Below are 20,584 nucleotides of genomic sequence, written 5' to 3' on the forward strand. Positions count from 1 at the left end.
CAGGTGCCATATCGAACATACTCAACAACTGATTATGTAGTGGTATCACCATGCTGCTAACATTTCTTAATTTATAAAAAGGCAAAAGTATGAGTTCTATAGTCAAGTGTTTAATGGCAGCATTGGATACCTGCAAGAATACCTTTTCTTCTTTATCCGATGCATTTGCAATAAAGCCCTCATTAAAATAGTGAAGAAGGATTTCATGATTCAAGTGAACCGTACCACTGATTATCAGAAACAATAAAAAATATTTCATGACTACATCCTTCAGGGGAACAAGATTGCCTCTCAAGTCGAACCACTCAAGGTTTCTTTGCTATTAAATATTTCACAAGTTTCCCTGTGGCCTTTTTCTTAACCCACATGCATGATCGCGCAGGACACATATGGCAGCTATTTTTTTTGGGGATCATTCCTGTCACACAGAATGTCAGGCCACTGAGCTGACTTTGAATCAGCAATGCAAATAATTATTGATACTGCTGGGCAGCAATTCTTTCCATGGGGATCCATATATCTGACTCAAGCCTGATATTCGGCACCTCCCTGTCAAAAGGTTTAACTATATTGATGCATAGACAGTTCATCGCAGGCGGGGTACAATGTAAATAATGGTTCCTTTAGTTTAAATCTTTTTTAAAGGCCTACCATATGAAGACTTCTGGATGCAAGTGCATGAGATACACATCTCTGTTGCATATCTCCTGAGAATGGAAAATGACATTGGGTATTTGAGTTTGCCTACCTCTACTGAGCCAGCCATTGTGTTAATTTGTGAGGACGGAAATCCTCCTTAATGAGACCAGGAAATTGTGCACTCATTCTATTGAGGTCAATGTGCTGAAAAGGCATAAAGACCAGTCAATGTCGGAACAGGGATACCACAATCTTGGACTACAAGGGATTGTTTGTTCTTCGGTTCTTTGTTCACCAATCAGTGCTGCTATTAAAGGTTTGGTGAACCAACCTCATGCTAGATGTGTGTCCCCCATCTGTTTTCTGTGACAAAGGAACAATGGTGCCAATTGACTGCTCTGTGATGCAGGAAGTGCCTCTCTTCGCTGAATGACAACTTCCATGTGACTATATCCATCCTCTGTTTTGCCATCCATTTTTCCAATGTCTTGCTAAATTTAAAATACCCCACACCCTGTGGGTGACCCCTCTCCTGCTGGACCAATCTATGAATTTAGACCTACAACAGGTGAAAATAATACTATTTGTATAGTTTCGGGGATGATATCTTAAAAGAAAACAATATGTATTAACTCTTCTGAATTAAAAGCTAATAATGTGGGAAATCTACGTAGAATGATGCTGAAACAGCTTGATGCATGGGCTTCCTCATTCAAAAGAAGATGTGTTTAGTTCTGTGTTCCTTGTTCCTGTCCTTAATCATAGTCCGGCCCAAATTGCCAGCCAAATCAACTCCAAGCAAGAGGACGCCATTAGAAAGTCTTTTTTCTACTTCAACCCTGGACCAGTCATGCCCTTAAAAAGAAAGATAGGGTTAAAGCCACACAAAGACTCTACTCCACTCAAAATTGTAAACATTATTTTAAAGGTGTCAATATATATTTATTTGAGCATGCACTCTAATGCAGAAAATGAGAAAAAAAAAGAAAATATAGAGTGGTTTGTATTGCAAGATAAACATATCTTGCCTGCTACACTAACAGTAGCTTTGGCCATGCTTGTATTATTACAGGGTTTTGTTGGATTACAGATTTCAGATGAAGGTCCTATTATGCCTATGTCACCATGGTGTTCTTCTTACCCAAGGGGCTTGTGTTGTTGAACACACTTAGGTACTTGGAAGTCTAATCTTTGTAGAAGGCAATACATATGTTCTTCTAACTATTTTATTGAATCTACACCTAATCATTGTGAAAAGGTTTAACTATACTAGGTATTGTAAATGTCAAATCAACACATGTATGAGCCGTGTGCACTTTGTTTTTGTGGTTCTTTATGTTGGCTGTTGACAGTGAACATATATCGTCAAATAATGACTTACAAGCTATTGAAAGCATTTACAATGTATTTGTGACTTGCAATCCAGTGTCATGTATTCATCAGAAATGGACACTGCACGTGTACAGTGTAAATATACATCTATTGGTTGTTCCTTTCTTGATCCAGACTATGTGGTTGTACATACTGTGAGATTGGAGTACACGGCACATAGGGGAAGGTTCACAAAAACCACTTGCAAACTTCCTGCAAACATCCACACATTGTGCGTGCATTGTGATTAACAAAGAATTCCACTTGGCTCGTGTAATGTGCACTTTCAACAAATTGCATGTGCAAATGACTTTTGATTCACAAATAAGGAGCAAATACCCATGAGCAAGTCCCTATCAGTGGGACTTTCATTTGGGAAATTGAAAAGGGACTTTTCGGTACCTACAGGTTTTGCACTAAAGGTGGTGTCAAACAGTGGAGGAAGTGAAATACTTTCAGCATAAAATTGTAAGGACATGTTTCATTGGTCAATGCAGTTTGACTTACAGCGTGTGGGTGTGGGCAGGCCCGGAATGGCCTATAGGGCAATAGGCCCAACAAAAAACGCTGGTGTGGCCCAGTTTCTTTGCTCAAAGTGTGCCACTATTTTGGCTAATTTGGGGCAGTTTGATTAGTTCATTCACTTTGCGACTAGTAGTTTGGACCAGTGTTGCTTAATAAATATTCTTTAAAATTCACAAGTTGCATCACACTTCATCAAAAAACTCCCAATTGGTTACTATTCAAACAGTGTCACAACAGGAATGAATAGCCATTTGCAACTGTGGTCACTTTTTTTCATTGGTGCCCGAGACAATTGTATGGCCCAGTCCGACCCTGGGTGTGGGTCAAATTGTGATCAGGGAGAAACAAAGGTAATGACTTGATCCCTTTTTGTAAAATAAAAAAAGGGTTTTCATGTGCAAGTTGGGTGTTCATGGAAGCACAACCTCCTCCCTCCCACTTGATCACACATGTGCACATACAATGCAGTCATAATGCATTTTAAGCATGCACTGTTAAATGTGACCCCTGCAGAAATGTCATATGTTTCTTTTTCAGTCATGTCATATGTTTCTTTTTCAGTCACACTTTGTGGCCACATATCTATTTATTGCCATAATTATGTATTTATCATTTCCTTTTGGGGATTTGATGAGGGTCAACCTAGCTTCTGAAAGCAACAAAGTGCAGGACATCGGTAGATAGATGGTAGATGGTACCTGCATACATTATGATTATGGAGGTGGTGGACAGACATGATACATAGGGCCCGATTCATGAAATTATTTGTGTGGAATATCAGGGACTTGCACGCAAAACCGCAGGCAAGTCCCTGTTCAGCGATCAATGGAATCGAATGTGCAGGACTTCTCCTAGACTTGCATGGAGTTAGTGCAGACTCGGCACATCTCTTCGAGACTTCGATCGCCTTGCGCGAGACACCACGCAGAGCATGGGCATGGCTTGCGCAGAGGGATGGGAAGGGCCCGGAACACAAAAAATGGGGAAGAGCTTGCAAAAAAGTGGGCATTCTGAGGGACGGCCTGCAGGCAGTGCTTCGCACACCCACAATTGCATGGCATGATACATATGAATGGATTTGATCGCGCATCCTCTCGGCTCAGGAAATGGCCACTCAAATCCCTCATACTATCCGCCAATTGAAAGCATGCTTAAGTACACTGGCGCATAAGTATCGCAGAGCAGAGGTGCATTTGCATGTCGGATTTCTTGGTGTGTGTATGCAACCAAGGTTGCAACCTGATTTAGGGGTGCGCATATGCAGGGTGCAGGAATGGTTTATTGGGCTTCGCACATACATTTGTCGAGCTTTGAACCGAGTTAGAATTTTTCATACAGGTGTTGTCGGGGTGCCGGATACAGTTACAGGGAACCTGCGCATGGTCCCCAAGATGCCGGCCTGCTTGCGGGGGACCGCATGCACTACTTGAAGGGTGAGTGTATTTGCACGTGGGGGAGAACGCAAAGGTAGCTGTTCTGGTTCTTTATGCCTTGCATGTGGGTGTGTTGCTGGCTTTCCGCCAGCAACTTGCGATTACGTTTACTCTGTACTGTAAATTCCATGAATACGCTGGCCGTGTATTTTCATTCTGCACGCAAGCTTGCACAGTGTCCTTCTGGGCGCACGGTTCATGGAGGATTTCTTTGCACATTTCCATGAATCAGGCCCACAGCATTTACCATTGTCACATCATTTAGAGCAGTAGGGAATAGTTTCAATGTAAGGTTCGTAGGAAACACGTGGCCATGTTGAAAGAGTGTCTGCGGGAAGGAAGTTTGTGTGTTGTAAAAGTTAATCATCAGGAGACATACGGTTCTCTGTGGATCCAGGGGGTGTATCTTATGGAGTGTGAAGAAGGTATTCCTGTAAGAGGAGAACAGGATTTCTTTCCTGATTTTCCTGAGGTTGAACGAGTCTGATGTTGATTGGTTTATGGTGTCACATTCTGGCAGCGTAGAGACTGCTTGTTCCTTGGTTGGTTGTTGTTTGCATTTCTTCTTCTCTTGTCTGTCCAAGTCGTGTCATCTGGTGATGCCCAGAACACCCGAGATGCGGTAGGAGGGAGCATTTATGGGCATTACATAGCAAACGATTTATGAATTATCTCCATAATACTTAAAGAAATGTTGAAATATCCCTTAGCATAATGCATCAGAATCTAATGCCAGCTGACAGTTTCCAAAGTAAGCACCATGTGTGTTCTTAGTGGCGAGAGGTAACATTATTGCATCATACAGTAATTGGGCCATATTACAGAAACATTGACCAATTCAACTGCAATTAGTGCAGTGGTAAAAGTGCAGAAAACATATTTTTCCATTGCATCTTTGAACAAGGCAAAGTACAAAGACTACAGAAAACATTGCTCTGGTGAACAAAATGTATTGAAAGAATATGTTTTGCAAAAGGTCAATAACTGCAGTATTGTTAATTTCACTTGAACCAGTGCAATTATTTTGTAATAATATTCTGAATGTGAAATGTCAAGGGATGTGCTCTTTTTAGCATGAGAAGAATGATATTTGCACATACTCATGTTCCAATATTACGTCAGTCTTGTGACAGCATTGGAGCATTCCAGGTCACTAGTCTGTCTTCCTGTGTAGCTGCCCCTAATTCTCGTTTCTCCAGGAAATATTCTGCCTGATTCATGGGATTATTTGCGTGAAAAACGCAGATTTGCGCGCCTTTGTGCCCAAAAATCCCCATACTTCAAACAGGGATTTTCGGGCAGAAAGGCACGCAAATCTGCGTTTTTCCAGTAAATAATTGTGTTTGTTCATTTCTCATAGGATGGTAAATATTGTAGACAAGGTTTTCCCAGCTATGTTGTGCCATAACAGACTCGTGCATTTTGTATGAAAATGTAGTGATTACGGATTTACTTACGCTTAAAATCAGACGATCCCTTTCGATTAGGTCTGCCAGTTTGTTTAAGATCCTCCCCCTTTCGGACGCGTCCATCCTTCGCCAGGGGGAGCCAAGCTGAAACGCATCTCTTGCAGCCTTGACAGCTTTGTCAACATCTTCCTGAAAACCAAACAGAAAGTACTTTAAAAAAAAATATGTAACTGTCAGCTAACTAAAATATTTGGTCATTTTATAAATGGTAATACATTTGAAAACAAAATGTTGGCTGGTTTGTTAATCAAGTGAACAGCATGCACCCAGTAAACATTGGAAAAGCCAATTCTTAGTGTGTTGGCCACTCCACACTGCAATCATATTACACAACACATGGCCAACGACACTCCCCATAATGTAAATATTTGAGTTTTTATTTTCTATCAGCTCGAAAAAACAAATAACTTGGCAAATGAGCATAACATTTGATATGCGATCTACTTTTACTGGCATAATATGTTGCGAACTCAGCACTACACACTGTACTGGAACATTTGTGTAATGACTGCGTAATTGCCTGCACACTTTAGAAACATTATCCATTGGAACACTTCACACCGCATATTGGGCCTCTTCGCGAGTTTGGCGGTAACGCTGGCGCTAATAGTGCTGGCGTTATCTCCCCTACCGCCAAACCCCCTGGTGCTCTTAGCGCCGGATCGGGTTTGGCAGTATTGGAAGTCCCCATTCCCCACTGAGCCCATTCGGGAATGCCCCATTCCCCATTGGGCTCAATGGGGAATTTTCGCGCTCATACCGCTGGCAGATTTCCCGCCGGCGGTATGAGCGTGAATTTTCGGCAGATTTCCCCCCAGCTCAGAGCTGGGGAGAAATCTGCCGAAGCCCATATTTGACGGACCCTTAAATCCAGCGGTAATAGCGCTACCGCCGGATTTAAGGATTACCGCCAAACTCGTGATGAGGCCTATTATGTTCAGGTGACCAGAAAGGCCAATCTTATTTTAAAAGCTTCTGTTTAATTCCCGACATGCTAACAGATCTGTTTTAAACGTGCAGGGCATTTCTGAAGTGAGCTACGTGTACGTGTTCATCACGTGCAGAATCCGGTGGGCGTCAGTAATCTGCACTATCCCGCTTCTTAGATGGTCTGTGCGTCTAACTGCAAAGCTTCAACGCCGGGAAGCCATTTTAAGTTATAAGTTCCACGAATAATGGCAATGAAGGATCAAATATATCACTTTCCAAAATGGTCAGTACACAATCCGGAAATGTATTTAAGATTTCTCCATTAACACATACACAATAACAACCATAGCTTAGATAGGCCCTCCCCTCTCCGTGATTGATATTAAAACAGATAGTGTTGGTTGGATCAAATACCTGTTAGTTACCCAAGACCACTGAAGTCCTGTACCATGCATGACATGCAATCTCAGTTTTGCAGCACTACTTATAAACTCTGCCAGTTATATAGAAACTGGGCGTCCTCACAGTTAAATGCAGCAGGCATAGCTCCCTTACAAGACCTAATATGATGACCCCGGAAAGTATGGTTTCAGCCATTCCTTCCGCTCCTTGTGGTATTGCGGCAGATCAGGAGAAAGTGTGCCAGGTCCTCATCCACCTCCATGTCGGATTGGCATTTTTGTGGGACCTTCAGCCAGCATGTCCTTCTGAGTAGGGGTTAGTAAGTTCAAATGGGCCAAAATGAGCAGCCTCCTTCCTGCTGGTGAGTTTAACTTAACAATGGGACCTGAACTCACCTTAACATTCTTCAGATCGGGATACATAACCAGAGCAGATAGAGATTGAATTTTTTCTCCATCAAACTCCAGAGCTTTTTTTCTGACCCAAGTTTGGATGTTTCATTTGGCTTGCTTCAAACTGCTTTAGAATGGGTTGTCCTCCTTTGCAGCTGTGAAGTCTCACTAAAGTCTACACCCATTCCTGTACCACTCATATTTGCGCATGCTCTCGGATGCCTCCATCTCTTAGAACCCTGCGACCCCGCTGGGATTGTCTACATGGCCTAATTTGGATTTTGCAAAAGAAGATAAGAATCTGGACTGTGCTAGTAGCTCCACACTCTGGTGCTCCATCTCAATCCTCAGTGGATCGGTTGGGCTACCATGTGGGAGGCCCAGTAATTGTCATGTAAATGTGTTCTGTGCTACCTCCAGGGGTTTACGATTTTGGTATTCCCATTCTTCATGTCCATACAGAATAAATGACAATACTTTCATCCTAAAAACATCCATACACTTGTCCAGGCTCAATACCCCATACAGATGATAGAACCTCAAAAGCCCTTTTAGCATAAGGGCCGCCCCTTCAGCCTGGTATTTTATGGGGGTGGTCAATTGACCATTCCTAGAAAATAGTAAGTCTAAATACAGATAGGAGTCGACTACATCTAATGATACTTCTTTCATATTCCAGATGGAAGGTTTACCTTGGTTGCCAAAAATCACAATTTTGCTTTCACTTTTCGTTAACTTTTGTATTTTCTCCATACACTGGGGCACTGTACTCAACGTTCCCTGACCTGGGAAGGAGAGGTTTATGGTCCCCCCTACCAAGGTCTGACATAAACAGGATGAACAGCAAGGGGACAAGCAGACAGCCTGCTTTACCCCCTTATTATTGTCAAATTTGAGGGTAATGCTACCTGCACCAGTGTACCTTCCTGCAGCGGTGATATCCCCGTAGCAGATTTGAAATCCAGTGGCACTCCCATGCCCTCAAGCTTACACCATAGTTTGCACCTGTTTATGGAATCAAATGCCTTCTCCAGGTCAAGTAATGCTGCATACACAGTCACTACTCAGGGTTGGTGGATAGGTCAGGTGCAATGTTTTGTCATGTAAGCAAGACAACCCTGAACAGCTTGGCTTTGATACCCTGGGGATTCGTAGAAAACATTGAATACAAATTACTTAACTAGAAATGACTGAATGTTTTGGGTCGAATCTTTTTTAAATCCCTGTATATTTCTATTGAAAAATAGGTGGGGTAGGGAATAAGTTAAGGTAGGGGGAAGTAGGGTGGGTGTGGGCATCTCCCCCTGCATTATTAAGAAAAGGGGCAAAAACCCCAAAATAATTTTCAGTTGTCGATCCAAAAGAAATCGGACATTTCAAATTAGGTATTTTATTTTCAGTTATTTCATGGACAATCAATACCCTGTACTTTCCTCCTTACAGGCTGGACTCTGGCATAAAGTCCCATATTAAAGCCCAATTTAACTTTTTTTTTTTACTCCATCCATTGTGCAGGCTCAGACTCAGTGAATGATGACTTTTCTGCCTTTGTGCTTCCCTTCCAAGAAGCATCCTAGGCTCCAGGTTCTCCACACTCTGCCTCCCATTTGATTATCACCATATGAGATGTGAGATTAACCATTGGGTTGATTCAGCAGAGCTACCACCAGCAAGACTTAACTTTTCTGAAACGTTTACAGTGGTGTGTTCTAGCTATACTTTTGGACACATTAATGGTTTAATAGATTTATTTGGGGCATGATGAGACTGGCAAAGGATTCTACAGCAGAAGGGCCAAGGAAATTAGCTAATTGGGTGTTCGTATTGAACAGTTCTAAGACGATGTGGCCAGCCATCCATTAGCGTACTAAGATTGAGAAACATATGAGACTGGCCAGCATGCAGTGCTTGCACACTGGAAGAGGTGCTTCAGCCATCATAAACCAATATGATGCAAGGTGCAATATGGGGATCATGAATTTGTCATAAAGGGTGACAATCAAGATTTCTCTGAAGACTCTCTGGAGTCTGCTGCAGAGAGGAAGACGAATCCAAATTCTAGAAGACTCTAGAGTGCTGAGAGAGAAGCAGAATCTGTACTTCTAGAGCTAAGCTGGAGATTGTTCAGTGAACATCTGTCTTTTTGGACCTGGACTCAAATAGATGCATACGGATGTCAATGTTTCAAACTGATGACACTATTGAAGTCTTTCTCAACTGTTCTCTTTGATATTGAAGTTTTTACCAATTCTCAGAAAGCGGCCTCATTGTTTGTTTTCATTCACAGTAGCTATGGAACAATCTCACGCTAACATGACCAACACTAAAATCCGAATTAGCTGAAAGCACATCTCGCCTGCCCAAGATGCTGCTTTCCATCCCATGTCTTCTCGTCCTTTAGAGCCTTTGTGTCAGCTATAACAAGCTGTTTGGAATTGCTCAGACGTGTTCACCAATACCCATTTGATTATTATTCAGATGCAGAGCCAACCTGCAGGAGTGTTTGTATATACTGTCAGACAAGCTGTTTATTTTGCACGAGGAGTACATTTAAGAGGGATCGGTAAAGCAAAGTAAGGGAATTGTCTGTTATGCTCAATAAACTTAAAATGGTTCTGCAAATGAAGGATACCTGTATTCAATAAACCTTGGGCTATTACTGCATAAATCCATTTGGAAAACCATGCCATCTGACTTATTAATGGTCATTTAAAAAGCTAAACGTATAGATAACTGTCTTGTGCGATTGGCCTGGGCGCGTGTATTTCAGAGGTGCGCGAGAAGTTCCACACGCGATTGGCCTGTGCGCATGTATTTCAGAGATGCGCAAGAAGTTCCACACGCGATTGGCCCGGGCGCGTGTATTTCAGGGGTGCGTGAGAAGTTCCACACGCGATCGGGCCTGGGGGAGCGTGTGCGTGTATTTCAGGGGTGCGCGAGAAGTCCCACATGCGATTGGCCTGGGCGCGTGTATTCCAGAGTTGCACGAGAAGTTCCACACGCGATCGGGCCTGGGGGTGCGTGTGCGTGTATTTCAGGGGTGCGCGAGAAGTTCCACACACGATTGGCCTGGGCGCGTGTATTTCAGAGGTGCGCGAGAAGTTCCACACACGATTGGCCTGTGCGCATGTATTTCAGAGGTGCGCGAGAAGTTCCACACGCGATTGGCCTGGGCGCGTGTATTACAGAGGTGCGCGAGAATTTTCACACGCGATTTCAGCATGGTACGTGTATTTCAGGGGTGCGCGAGAATTTTCACACGCAATTTCAGCAGGGTACGTGTATTTCAGGAGTGCGCGAGAATTTTCACACGCGATTTCAGCAGGGTACGTGTATTTCAGGGGTGCCGGGGAGTCCTACATGTGATTTGGCAGTGTGGGTCCTCCCAGGTGTCCCCTGTACACCCTCCACGGCCCCTGCAGGCAGCCCACACCAGAGGGGACTACCCTGCATCCCTGGTCATGTCCCGTAGGCAGCCCACCCAACATGGGCATGCCCCCCAGCAAAGCACATGTCTCCTTGCACCACTGATCACCAACTCATGTCCCCTTGCACTCCCACCCCCAGCATTGCGGGGCACCTGCCAGCAGGCCCCCACTCATGTCCCACTCATGTCCCCCTGCACCCCCACCCCCCAGCATTGCGGGGCACCTGCCAGCAGGCCCCCACTCATGTCCTGCTCATGTCCCCCTGCTCCCCCACCCCCCAGCATTGTGGGGCACCTGCCAGCAGGCCCCCACTCATGTCCCACTCATGTCCCCCTGCACCCCCACCCCCCAGCATTGCGGGGCACCTGCCAGCAGGCCCCCACTCATGTCCCCCTGCACCCCCAGCATTGCGGGGCACCTGCCAGCAGGCCCCCACTCATGTCCCCCAGCCAACATGTCATCACAATCTAGATCCCTGGCCGTTATGGTCAGCCTCCAAATGCAAAACACCCACTCGAGTATTGCATCCACCCACTTAGAAATGCCAATGACATGATAGAACCCCAATAGCAAGTTTGGAAATGAACACATGGCCCTCACATACACCCAATGGGTGTCAGTGAATCTCAAAACCCATATCATGATATGCATGATACCAATGAGATGATACTACACATTGAAGTTTGATGAAAAAAATGTATTAAAAACAGCATTAATGGAATTAAAAATAAACAAATGACAATGGGAATCAAAAACAAAAAGCAGCATGTCCGTAAAATTATGAAAAATGACAAATCATAATCCAAAGGAAAGGTGTCCAAAGTCACAGTTCAAGAAAGTAAATCCAAGGTAGAAACAAAACCGAGAACCATTGCTCCATGGGTAAATCCAAAAAAAAATAAAAAAATCCAACAGTCAACTATATACAGATAAACAAACCAGGGTCCATGATCCCAACTGAAGAAATGAAACCTACATAAAAATACTACCTAATAAAATAAAACTATATACAAAAATGTGGCCCATTGTCCAAAAGGTCCAAAATAAATAAAAAAGCAAAGGAAACCTAACACTAACTACATAACTATTTACAAGGGCAGCGGGCTAGTCCGACGGCTCACTGGTTGTAGTCATGGGCCAGGGCATCATCAAACTCCTGTTCAATGGCTTGGAGGCGGGCATGTTCCCTGGCCCCGAGGTCCCGCAGGGATAATGCAGTGTCCAGCTCCAACTCCCTGCGAAGACCCTCGAGGCACTCAGCCCGCCTCAGCGCCCTCCGCATGGTGTTCTCCGCCCTGACCATTGTGAGCCGTTCCTCCTCTGCCCGCTGCCGCTCCGCACCTATCTGCTGGCCCAACCGCTCCCACACGGAAGCCACTCCCATTCCAGGGTTCTCCTGCCCTCCGGCCGATGCCTGCACCCCTGATGTTGATGCCCCCGAACCATGATGCCTCCCACGTCGAGCCTGCCGCTGCCTCCGACGCAACTGCCTGTGCCAGCATGACGGCATCCAGGCTGATGGAAACCACCAACGCCATTGTGCACGTGCCCTGCCCGATGATGCCGTCACATCCTCCATCTGCTGGGGTCCAGTTGCTGGTGTGTCCACCCCTGCTGGACCTCCGACTCCCGACTGTGGCAGGGATGGGATCCCCACCGAGGTGGCTGCATTGGTCGGGGCAGGTCCACAGGGGGCCCTGGTGGCATCTGGGCCGGAAGACGGCATGGAGTACGACTGGTGCATAGACTCCACAGAGGAGGAGAGGGTCCCCAGAGTGCCCGACACATGTACGAGACCCCCGACCATGACCGCTCCCAACTGGGCCACGTTGGCACGGTGCTCTTCGTGATGACGTGCGTGCCTGCTCCCCCCGGGAAGCACGCACCTCATCACGAATGACAGCAGTGCGCAACGCGAACCAATCAGGACCTTCTCCATATGGCCAGGGGTCCCCTCGTCCGCAGGTGGAGGGGAGTCAGATGACATGGACACCCCCCCTACCTGCGGACGGGCCTGGGATGGGGCATCCCTGCTGGTGCATGGTGGTGCAGTCACAGTGTCAGGGACAGTGACATGCACAGGCACCTCCACGGTGACCTGTGCTGCCTCCTGCCCCTGGACTGCACCACTTGCACCAGCAGGGATGCCCCCACCAGGCCCCATGTGCGGCTCAGTAGCGGCCTCCTCCTCCTTAGTGGAAACCACCAAACCTGGATGGCTCCACACCGTCTTCCGCCATTGCAAGCCCCTGTGGGGGCTCACCCACCCCTTCCGCTGCAGCCGTGGGGGCATCCCCGCCGCTTAGCTCCACAGCGCCATCTCGGCCCTCTTCTTCACGTTGCGCTGTGTAGAGGGAGACATAGAACACAAGCATCAGGGTACTGTACAATGGTCCCCTAGACAGGAAGCAATAGCAGATGAGTGGCACTCTCAAAGATCACTTCCATCATGTCCCTCCACAACACATGGGTCAGTGCAGGCAAAACACATGCAGTAACAGGCATGGCGCATGCTATGGACATAAGCAAACATCTCCAAGGGACTCTTGAAGCATACAATGTTGTTTTTAGACTCACATGCATCATGGGTCATGCCTATCACATGCACACACTTCAACGTACTTTCATCCATCTGGACTCGTACACCCCAGACACAGTGGATGCAAGGATAACTAGGCTGCATCAGTGAATCTGAACATTGTCACAGACATGTGTCATGCATCCATGGCATCCACAAGTCACAGACACGCAGGTCAGAAACACAGACAGAAACACAGACATGGACACCATACATGTACATGGCATCAGCACCCATCCCTCACCCACACCCATGTCCAGGAACAGAGACTGGCATGCTCTCATGTGTCCATTCCGCATAGGGCTCCCCATGTTACATTTAAACACATACACCAACCGTGTGCTTCACACATTACTGGTCTCACATGCATGACCATGATGTCCCTTCACACACACACACGTACATGGCCTATGTCACACATACAGGCAAGTATCAGACAACCAGCACGCTGCAACATGCCCTGTCTCACACAGCAATGCTTGGCCACTTACCGCTCGACTCCAGACGGGTCTGCCTCTCAAGGATCTGGGCATGGAGCGCTGGGCGTACGCATTCCAGGACCCTCAGCTGGATGGTACTCACGAGGCGCCGGGCCTTTATGAGGGTCCTGGACCTGAAGTCCTCCCAGCGCTTCTTGACTTGCTTGATGTTGCGGGTTGCCACCCCCTCCGCGTTGATGGCAACCACAAAGTCGTCCCAGATCCTGTCCCGTCCTTCCTTGTTGGCGCGTGGTGATCCGAAGAGGGCATCATAATGCCCCAGGACAAGCTCCACCAGGACACCAACTTCCTTCTGACTGAAGCTGGTGGCCCTCTGCCCCTCTGGCTGGGGGTCGCCAGTGGTCTCGGATGGTGTTTGCCCCGACATGGCGACCCCCGAGGCAGGCGTTGGTGGGCAACTGGGTCCTAGGGCTGGGCTGTGGAGCGATGGTATCCCAGTTGGGAGTGTTCTGTTCCAGCAGGGGTGGACACAGCAACTGGACCCCTGCAGATGGCTGATGTGCAGGCACCAAATGGCAGGGCACGGTGGCAGCAGGCAGGCAGGCAGCAGCAGATGGCTCGTGGGAGGCTGCTCGGGGCTCTGGGGGGCAGTAATTCGGCCTTTTGGGCAGGAGCATGGTCTTCCGTGTGCTTACGCGTGGCCAGCTTGATACGGAGTGATTTGGCACGTGAAAATTCTGCACGTAAGCGTGTGAATCGAGGAAAGGCCCTTAGCGCGTAAGCGCGTCAACACGCATACGCAATTCCATTGGACCAAAGGCCCTTAGCACGTATGCGTGTCTGTCACATATCGCGCACGGGCGTTGCTTTTCGTGTGGTGCGGTGCGTGTGTTTTGCAGGCGTTGGGGTTCACACGCTATTACTTCACAGCGGGTGGGTTTTGGCTACGCGTTCTTCTACACGCCAATCGCGTGTGAAACTTCTCGCACGCCTCTGAAATACACGCGCCGAGGCCAATCGCGTGTGAAACTTCTCGCGCACCCCTGAAATACACGCGCCCAGGCCAATCGCGTGTGGAACTTCACGCGCACCTCTGAAATACACGCGCCCAGGCCAATCGCGTGTGGAACTTCTCGTGCACCTCTGAAATACACGCGCCCAGGCCAATTGCGTGTGGAACTTCTCGCGCACCCCTGTAATACACACGCCCAGGCCAATAGCGTGTGGAACTTCTCGCACACCCCTGAAAAACACGCGCCCAGGCCCGATCGCGTGTGAGAAACTTCTTGCGCACCTCCGAAATACACGCACACGCTCCCCCAGGCCCGATCGCATGTGGAACTTCTTGCGCACCTCTGAAATACACGCACACGCTCCCCCATGCCCGATCACGTGTGAAACTTCTCGCGCACCTCTGAAATACACGCACACGCTCCCCCAGGCCCGATCGCGTGTGAAACTTCTCACGCACCTCTTAAATACATGCACACGCTCCCCCAGGCCCGATCGCGTGTGAAACTTCTCGCGCACCTCTGAAATACACGCACACGCTCCCCCAGGCCTGATCCCGTGTGAAACTTCTCGCACCTCTGAAATACACGCACACGCTCCCCCAGGCCCGATCGCGTGTGGAACTTCTCGCGCGTGTAGAACTTTGGATCACATTTTTTTCCTGCGCAGGGACGCTGCCGCCTGCTTTCGTGTGGCGGACATGTATGGGCCTGTGCGCGTCTTTGGCCGTGCGCTGTTTTTGCCTATTCGATTCCATGAATACGTGTTGTAGGCGAGCGTGTGGGCGTTCTGCGCACTTGCCTCCTGTACTTCCCCCGTGACGCCCACATTTTCACGAGTTGTTCCCCATTCTGCGTGTAACGCCCCGTGTTACGCCTACTTTTGTTATGTGCACCGCGCTATGTGCGAATTCGCTGTGGCCTTATCACACGGCGTTCGATGACCTGTGCGCCAGCGTGCGCCGCGCACTTTTTCAGCGCACATCCCACATTTTGCGCGTGCACGGACTTCCATGAATAGATGTGCGATGTTTTCTGTGCGATAATCGCACTTGCACTGCGATTTTCGCTATTTCTCTGCGAATCGCACGTTTTCGCACGCGTGCACCATTTTTTCGGCGCACTTTAATTCCATGAATCGGCCTGCAAATCTTTGCTGCTGTAGACCTTAACAAAATGTATGCTTCCTATTTGACCACTCAGGTGGATAAAATAATGACATAGTCACTAGCATACCTAAACACGACATGGATATGTCTTTCAACCACTTTCAACCGCCAGGCCCATGCTACAACTATATACACTGTTCACTCCATATACAATTCCATGTCCAGGGCTCAAGTTCAACCCTACTCTAATTTTCATACACATTACCTAAAGACCACAGTTAGGCATCCCTTGTCACACCTTTCACCTGTCACTTGGATCCATCAGTAACCTATCTAGTAAGCTGCATCGTATCTCAAATGTAACACAGAAAGGACTGGCGGTATCACTTTTGAAGGAGACAGGTGCAGATGTTTATGCACCACCAAACCTTCTCCACAGCTTGTTGCTTCCTTTCCCAGGGAATATATTGGAGTTAGCACCATACTAGCTACAAGACCTTATGGAATCTCACCTAATACTAGATAACTTGCAAACCAGTTTGCAGTCTGGCTGACTATCTGAGCTATTGGTATTAGTCCTGGATGACATCTGGGCCAGGCTTATTGGTAATAATCAATGTATTTGTGTTCGATCTCTATGCAGAATCTATCGACCATGTCATCATCTAAAGACACTGTTCAAGGAGACATCTCTTGATCTAGCATGTCCTGTCAGGCACACTTATATAGTGGCACTTCCCCAGCTTCAGTCAAATCTGAGGCCAATTCCAAGTTAGGGAACCCATGCTGCTGCCTACCCAAGCATATACGTTGAAGCAGTGGCAGTGCAGTCAATGCACCCTCAGCAGACGAAGTGCTGGAAATTGAGTGCAACCAGTGGTGGTCTTAGTGGTGGTAGTGCTGGCAGTTGTTGTTTGGGAAGTATTGAGTGAATTGGTGCTGACAATGGTTTTCAGAGCATCACTGTCACTGGAGTCTGCACTTGTTGGAAATGCAGATTGCATGCACTCAGTAGTGCAGTGATAGGTCAGGGTGTGCCGTGCACAGGTTTGTTTATTTGTTTGTTTATTTATTTGTTAATGCGCGTCAAACCCATGGGTAGCCGGGCGCAACAGTTTACATGAAGACTTAAACTTGTTACAGTATTTGGCATGAGTATGTACAACACAGTGGCAAAAAGAGCAGATATTTGTGAGACTAAATACAAGCATATGCATATAAAACACAATGGCAAAAAGCAAATACATACAAGAATATATACAAACATATACCAAGAAGCAGGGCATGTCTTGGGGTGTCCAGGCAATGGGTAGGTCATGACTAGGTAGGAAGCTAGGTGACAGGAAAGCTAGTTCCTCCCGCGGTGGAACGTTTGAACCTTAGAATCTCTAGTTTGGAGGTGTTAGCAGATCTCGTGGGTCGCGTGGAGATTTTCCTATTAATTTTTTCCATAAGATATGGGAGGGCTAGGTTGTTTAGACATTTAGATGTGAGGGATACTGTTTTAAGTAGAATTCTGTCTGTTATTTTTAACCAGTTAACTTCTTTCCTGAAATTAGTGATGTGCTCTCTGAAGGGGATATTTAGTGCTGCTCTTAGGGCATTGTTCTGTAGTCTTTGACGTTTATCGGTGATATATTTATTGGTTCCAGAGTACAGGGCATTGCAGTAATCTAACCTAGACATGATAAGGGCGTTAGCTAATGTAATGCAGCTGGCACCGGAGAGGTAAGGTCTAGCTGCACGGATGAGTTTGCATGTGTAGGTAGTGGAAGAGGCGAGGGAGTTGACCTGCTTCTTGAGAGTAAGCGAGGAGTACAGATAGAATCCAAGGGTTTTAACCACAGACATCACCTTTATAGGGTTGTTATCAATGCTGAGGGATGTGTAGTTTGGGCATAGTTTTTGGATGTTGGCTTCAGAGCCTAAGATTAGTAGTTCTGTTTTATCGTCATTCAGGCAGAGGCCATGTGCGGCCATCCATGCCTGAATGAGAGTGTATATCTTGTTCACCAAGGCTGAGTCTGTCTCGTAGTCGCCCGAAAGGGGTATGAGGATTTGGGTGTCATCTGCGTAGTTTGTGTAGATGACACCTAATCTGTCCAACTTGTCAAACAAAGGCTTGGTGAAGATATTGTACATGGTGGGGGAGACACAGGATCCTTGTGGGACAACGCAGGATATTTTGATAGGGTCAGCTGAGTTGGCGGAGGAGAAGACTTGCATGGTGCGATTTGCTAAGAAGGCTTGGACCCAGGCAGTAGCATCTCCGGTGAAGTTGGCGGCACATTCGAGGTGGTTGCATAAGACTGCATGGTCCACCAAGTCAAACGCAGCCGACAAGTCCAGTAGGAGGAGCAAGGCTGTTTTCCCGTTATCCTTAAGTTCCTCAATGTGTGTCTTGAGGTCTGGCAGAGCTGTTTCCGTGCCATGGAGTGGGCGGAAGCCAGATTGCTGTGAGCCAAGCAGGTGGTTAGCCTCCAGGTAAACCTGGATTTGTTTGTAGGCAGCTCTGTCTAGGATTTTTAGTAGAAAAGGCACTGTGGTGATTGGTCTGTAGTTAGTGGGGATAGTGGGGTCCAGAGTTTGTTTTTTCAATAATGGGAGGACCCATGATTCTTTGAGGTTGGTGGGTACCGTGTTGGATTTAAAGGAAGAGGTTATGAGCTTGGAGATGAAGGGAGCTAGATTCCTAGCTGTGTCCTTTATTAATTGTGCTGGGCCGGAGTCGCCCTTACAGTTTGAGGGTTTGAGGGAGAGTATTATTTTTTCTGTGTCAATTATGGAGATGGATTTGAATCTAAATGAAGCAGTGGTTTTATTCTCCTGGGATTGGGGTATTTGTTGGTCCAGAGGTGGAAGTGTGGCCTTTTTTTTAGCAATTTTATATTGAAGCAAGGAAATATTGTTAGCAGGGGCGTTTGTATGTTTGTGCAACAAGCTTTGTTTTTAGGGGCATTGTCTATTGGTTGAATAGGGGATTACAGCTCGCGGAGGATGGTGAAGAGCTCTTTGGTATTAGAGTTGGCTTTTGCAATCCTGTCATTAAAGGTGTTCTTCTTGGTTTTGATATTTCTTTTTTGTAAGATTTGGCAAATTCGGTTAGGTTGTTTTTGTTGTATTCAGTGGGAGAGTGGCGCCAGATGGATTGGAGCTTTCTTTTTTGTAGTCTCAGCGATTTGAGGTGGGGCGTGAACCAGGCGTTAGCTTTACGTAGTTTGGCTGGAGCAAATGCGTCTAATGCTTTGGTCATAGCATTATTGAAAGTTTTTACCAGGGTATCCGGGTTGTTACTTTCTAGTCCTGATAAGGCTGGAAGGAGGAGAGGGATAATGTTTTCAGCAGCAACAGGTACCCTTTGGAGGCCACCCAATCACTCCGGAAAACTGAATATCAGCACCTGACTGTTGTCCCTGGGTGCCGTGTTTCTGAGCTTAAAGCAGTGCTGCTTGCACACATGTGGGGTTAATGGCATGCAGTTCATGTGCATACCCACAATAATGGAATGCGTTTTCCATTATTCTTGTAGGATTGTGTCTCCATGAGTTAAATGTGGTCAGAAACAGTACATTGTTTTTAAATTAAATTAGTATTTCACTTGATTCCATGCCTAAAAGGGAAGCATACAACAGTGCTATATACCTGAATTAGATTTCTTCTCATCTCTTTCCCCATGTGCACAATTGGGACCCTGCAGTGAGTGCGTGCAACGCACTTGTTGTCTTACAAGCGCAGGACTATACTCACATTAGTGGTAAAGTTTCCTGCCACTTGTAAGTGGGTTCAGCAGTGGCCATGGAATAATGATAATTGCAGGGTTTTTGTTAGTCCATTTCAGGACTGCAGGTCCCAGAATGCAATAGGTTTGCCAGCATGGCCGGCCTTAAGGCCAGCAGCGCCCTGGGCGAACTGGCGCCCCCCCGCCCACCGCGCCCCCCTGGCTAACAGGGGGCGGGGCGGAAGGGGGCGGGGCCAGGATGGGCAATTTTTTACATCTTTTTATTTTTTAACCTCCTCGCTCCGGCGAGGAGGTTAAATAGGTGCCGTTAGCACCCCATTGTCATTGAAGGAACAAGTTACTTACCTGTAACTGTTGTTCTCCAGCATGGGTCTGGCATGGATTCACATGCTCATGAATATTCCCCGTCGTCAGGCTGGGAATCCTCGGTAAAGAAAAAACCAGTATCAGTTTCGTTTCTGATCTGTCTTTCGTAGTAATAACCAATCACTGGTCTCTGCGTCATACTGACCACAGCCAATGACTGCCCTCTACCTAAGCACCGCCTCTGGCAGCCATCTTCAGATTTGGAAGCACGTGAAGTGGCAGTATGACCAAGTGAAGAGCCGCAGAGGGGTAGGCGGGAGGGTTCGCATGTGAATCCATGCCAGACCCATGCTGGAGAACAACAGTTACAGGTAAGTAACTTGTTCCTTCTCCAGCATGGGGTCTGGCATGGATTCACATGCTCATGAATAAAGAATACATAGCAGTACACACATGCACAACCACGGGAGGTGGCAAAGGCTCAACATTAAGCATTACATCAAACTCAACATTAAGCATCTTACCTCCTCACCAGGCTCACCTCAGGCGAACAGGTTGCGCAGCACTGCTTGGCCGACCCTGGACTCCTCCCTGGAATCCAGATTGACGCAGTAGAATTTTGTGAAGGTGTGCGTCGACCTCCACGTAGCAGCCCTGCATATGTCCAGCAGGGGCACACCAGAAAGGAACGCTGTGGTAGCTGCGATCGCTCTGGTGGAATGGGCTCTCGGACGGCCAGGCAGCGGTCGGTTTGCCAACCGATGACATTACATGATACAGCCGGAGAGCCATCTGGAAATGGAAGCCTTCGAG

General features: G+C 47.1%; 1 protein-coding gene across 1 annotated transcript in view; it reads right to left on the reverse strand.

Moving 5' to 3' along the window:
* ALDH1A1 (aldehyde dehydrogenase 1 family member A1) overlaps nt 1-20,584 on the reverse strand; it is a 653,703-nt gene that overhangs the window by 128,304 nt on the left and 504,815 nt on the right. Inside the window, exon 4 of the mRNA XM_069625815.1 lies at nt 5,426-5,566. Within this exon, the coding sequence (XP_069481916.1) occupies nt 5,426-5,566 (141 nt within the window). The remainder of the gene's footprint in view (nt 1-5,425; nt 5,567-20,584) is intronic.

The sequence above is a fragment of the Ambystoma mexicanum genome, chromosome 6p, assembly GCF_040938575.1.
Source record: "Ambystoma mexicanum isolate Mex_15411 chromosome 6p, UKY_AmexF1_1, whole genome shotgun sequence".
In the NCBI taxonomy this organism is placed as follows: domain Eukaryota; kingdom Metazoa; phylum Chordata; class Amphibia; order Caudata; family Ambystomatidae; genus Ambystoma; species Ambystoma mexicanum.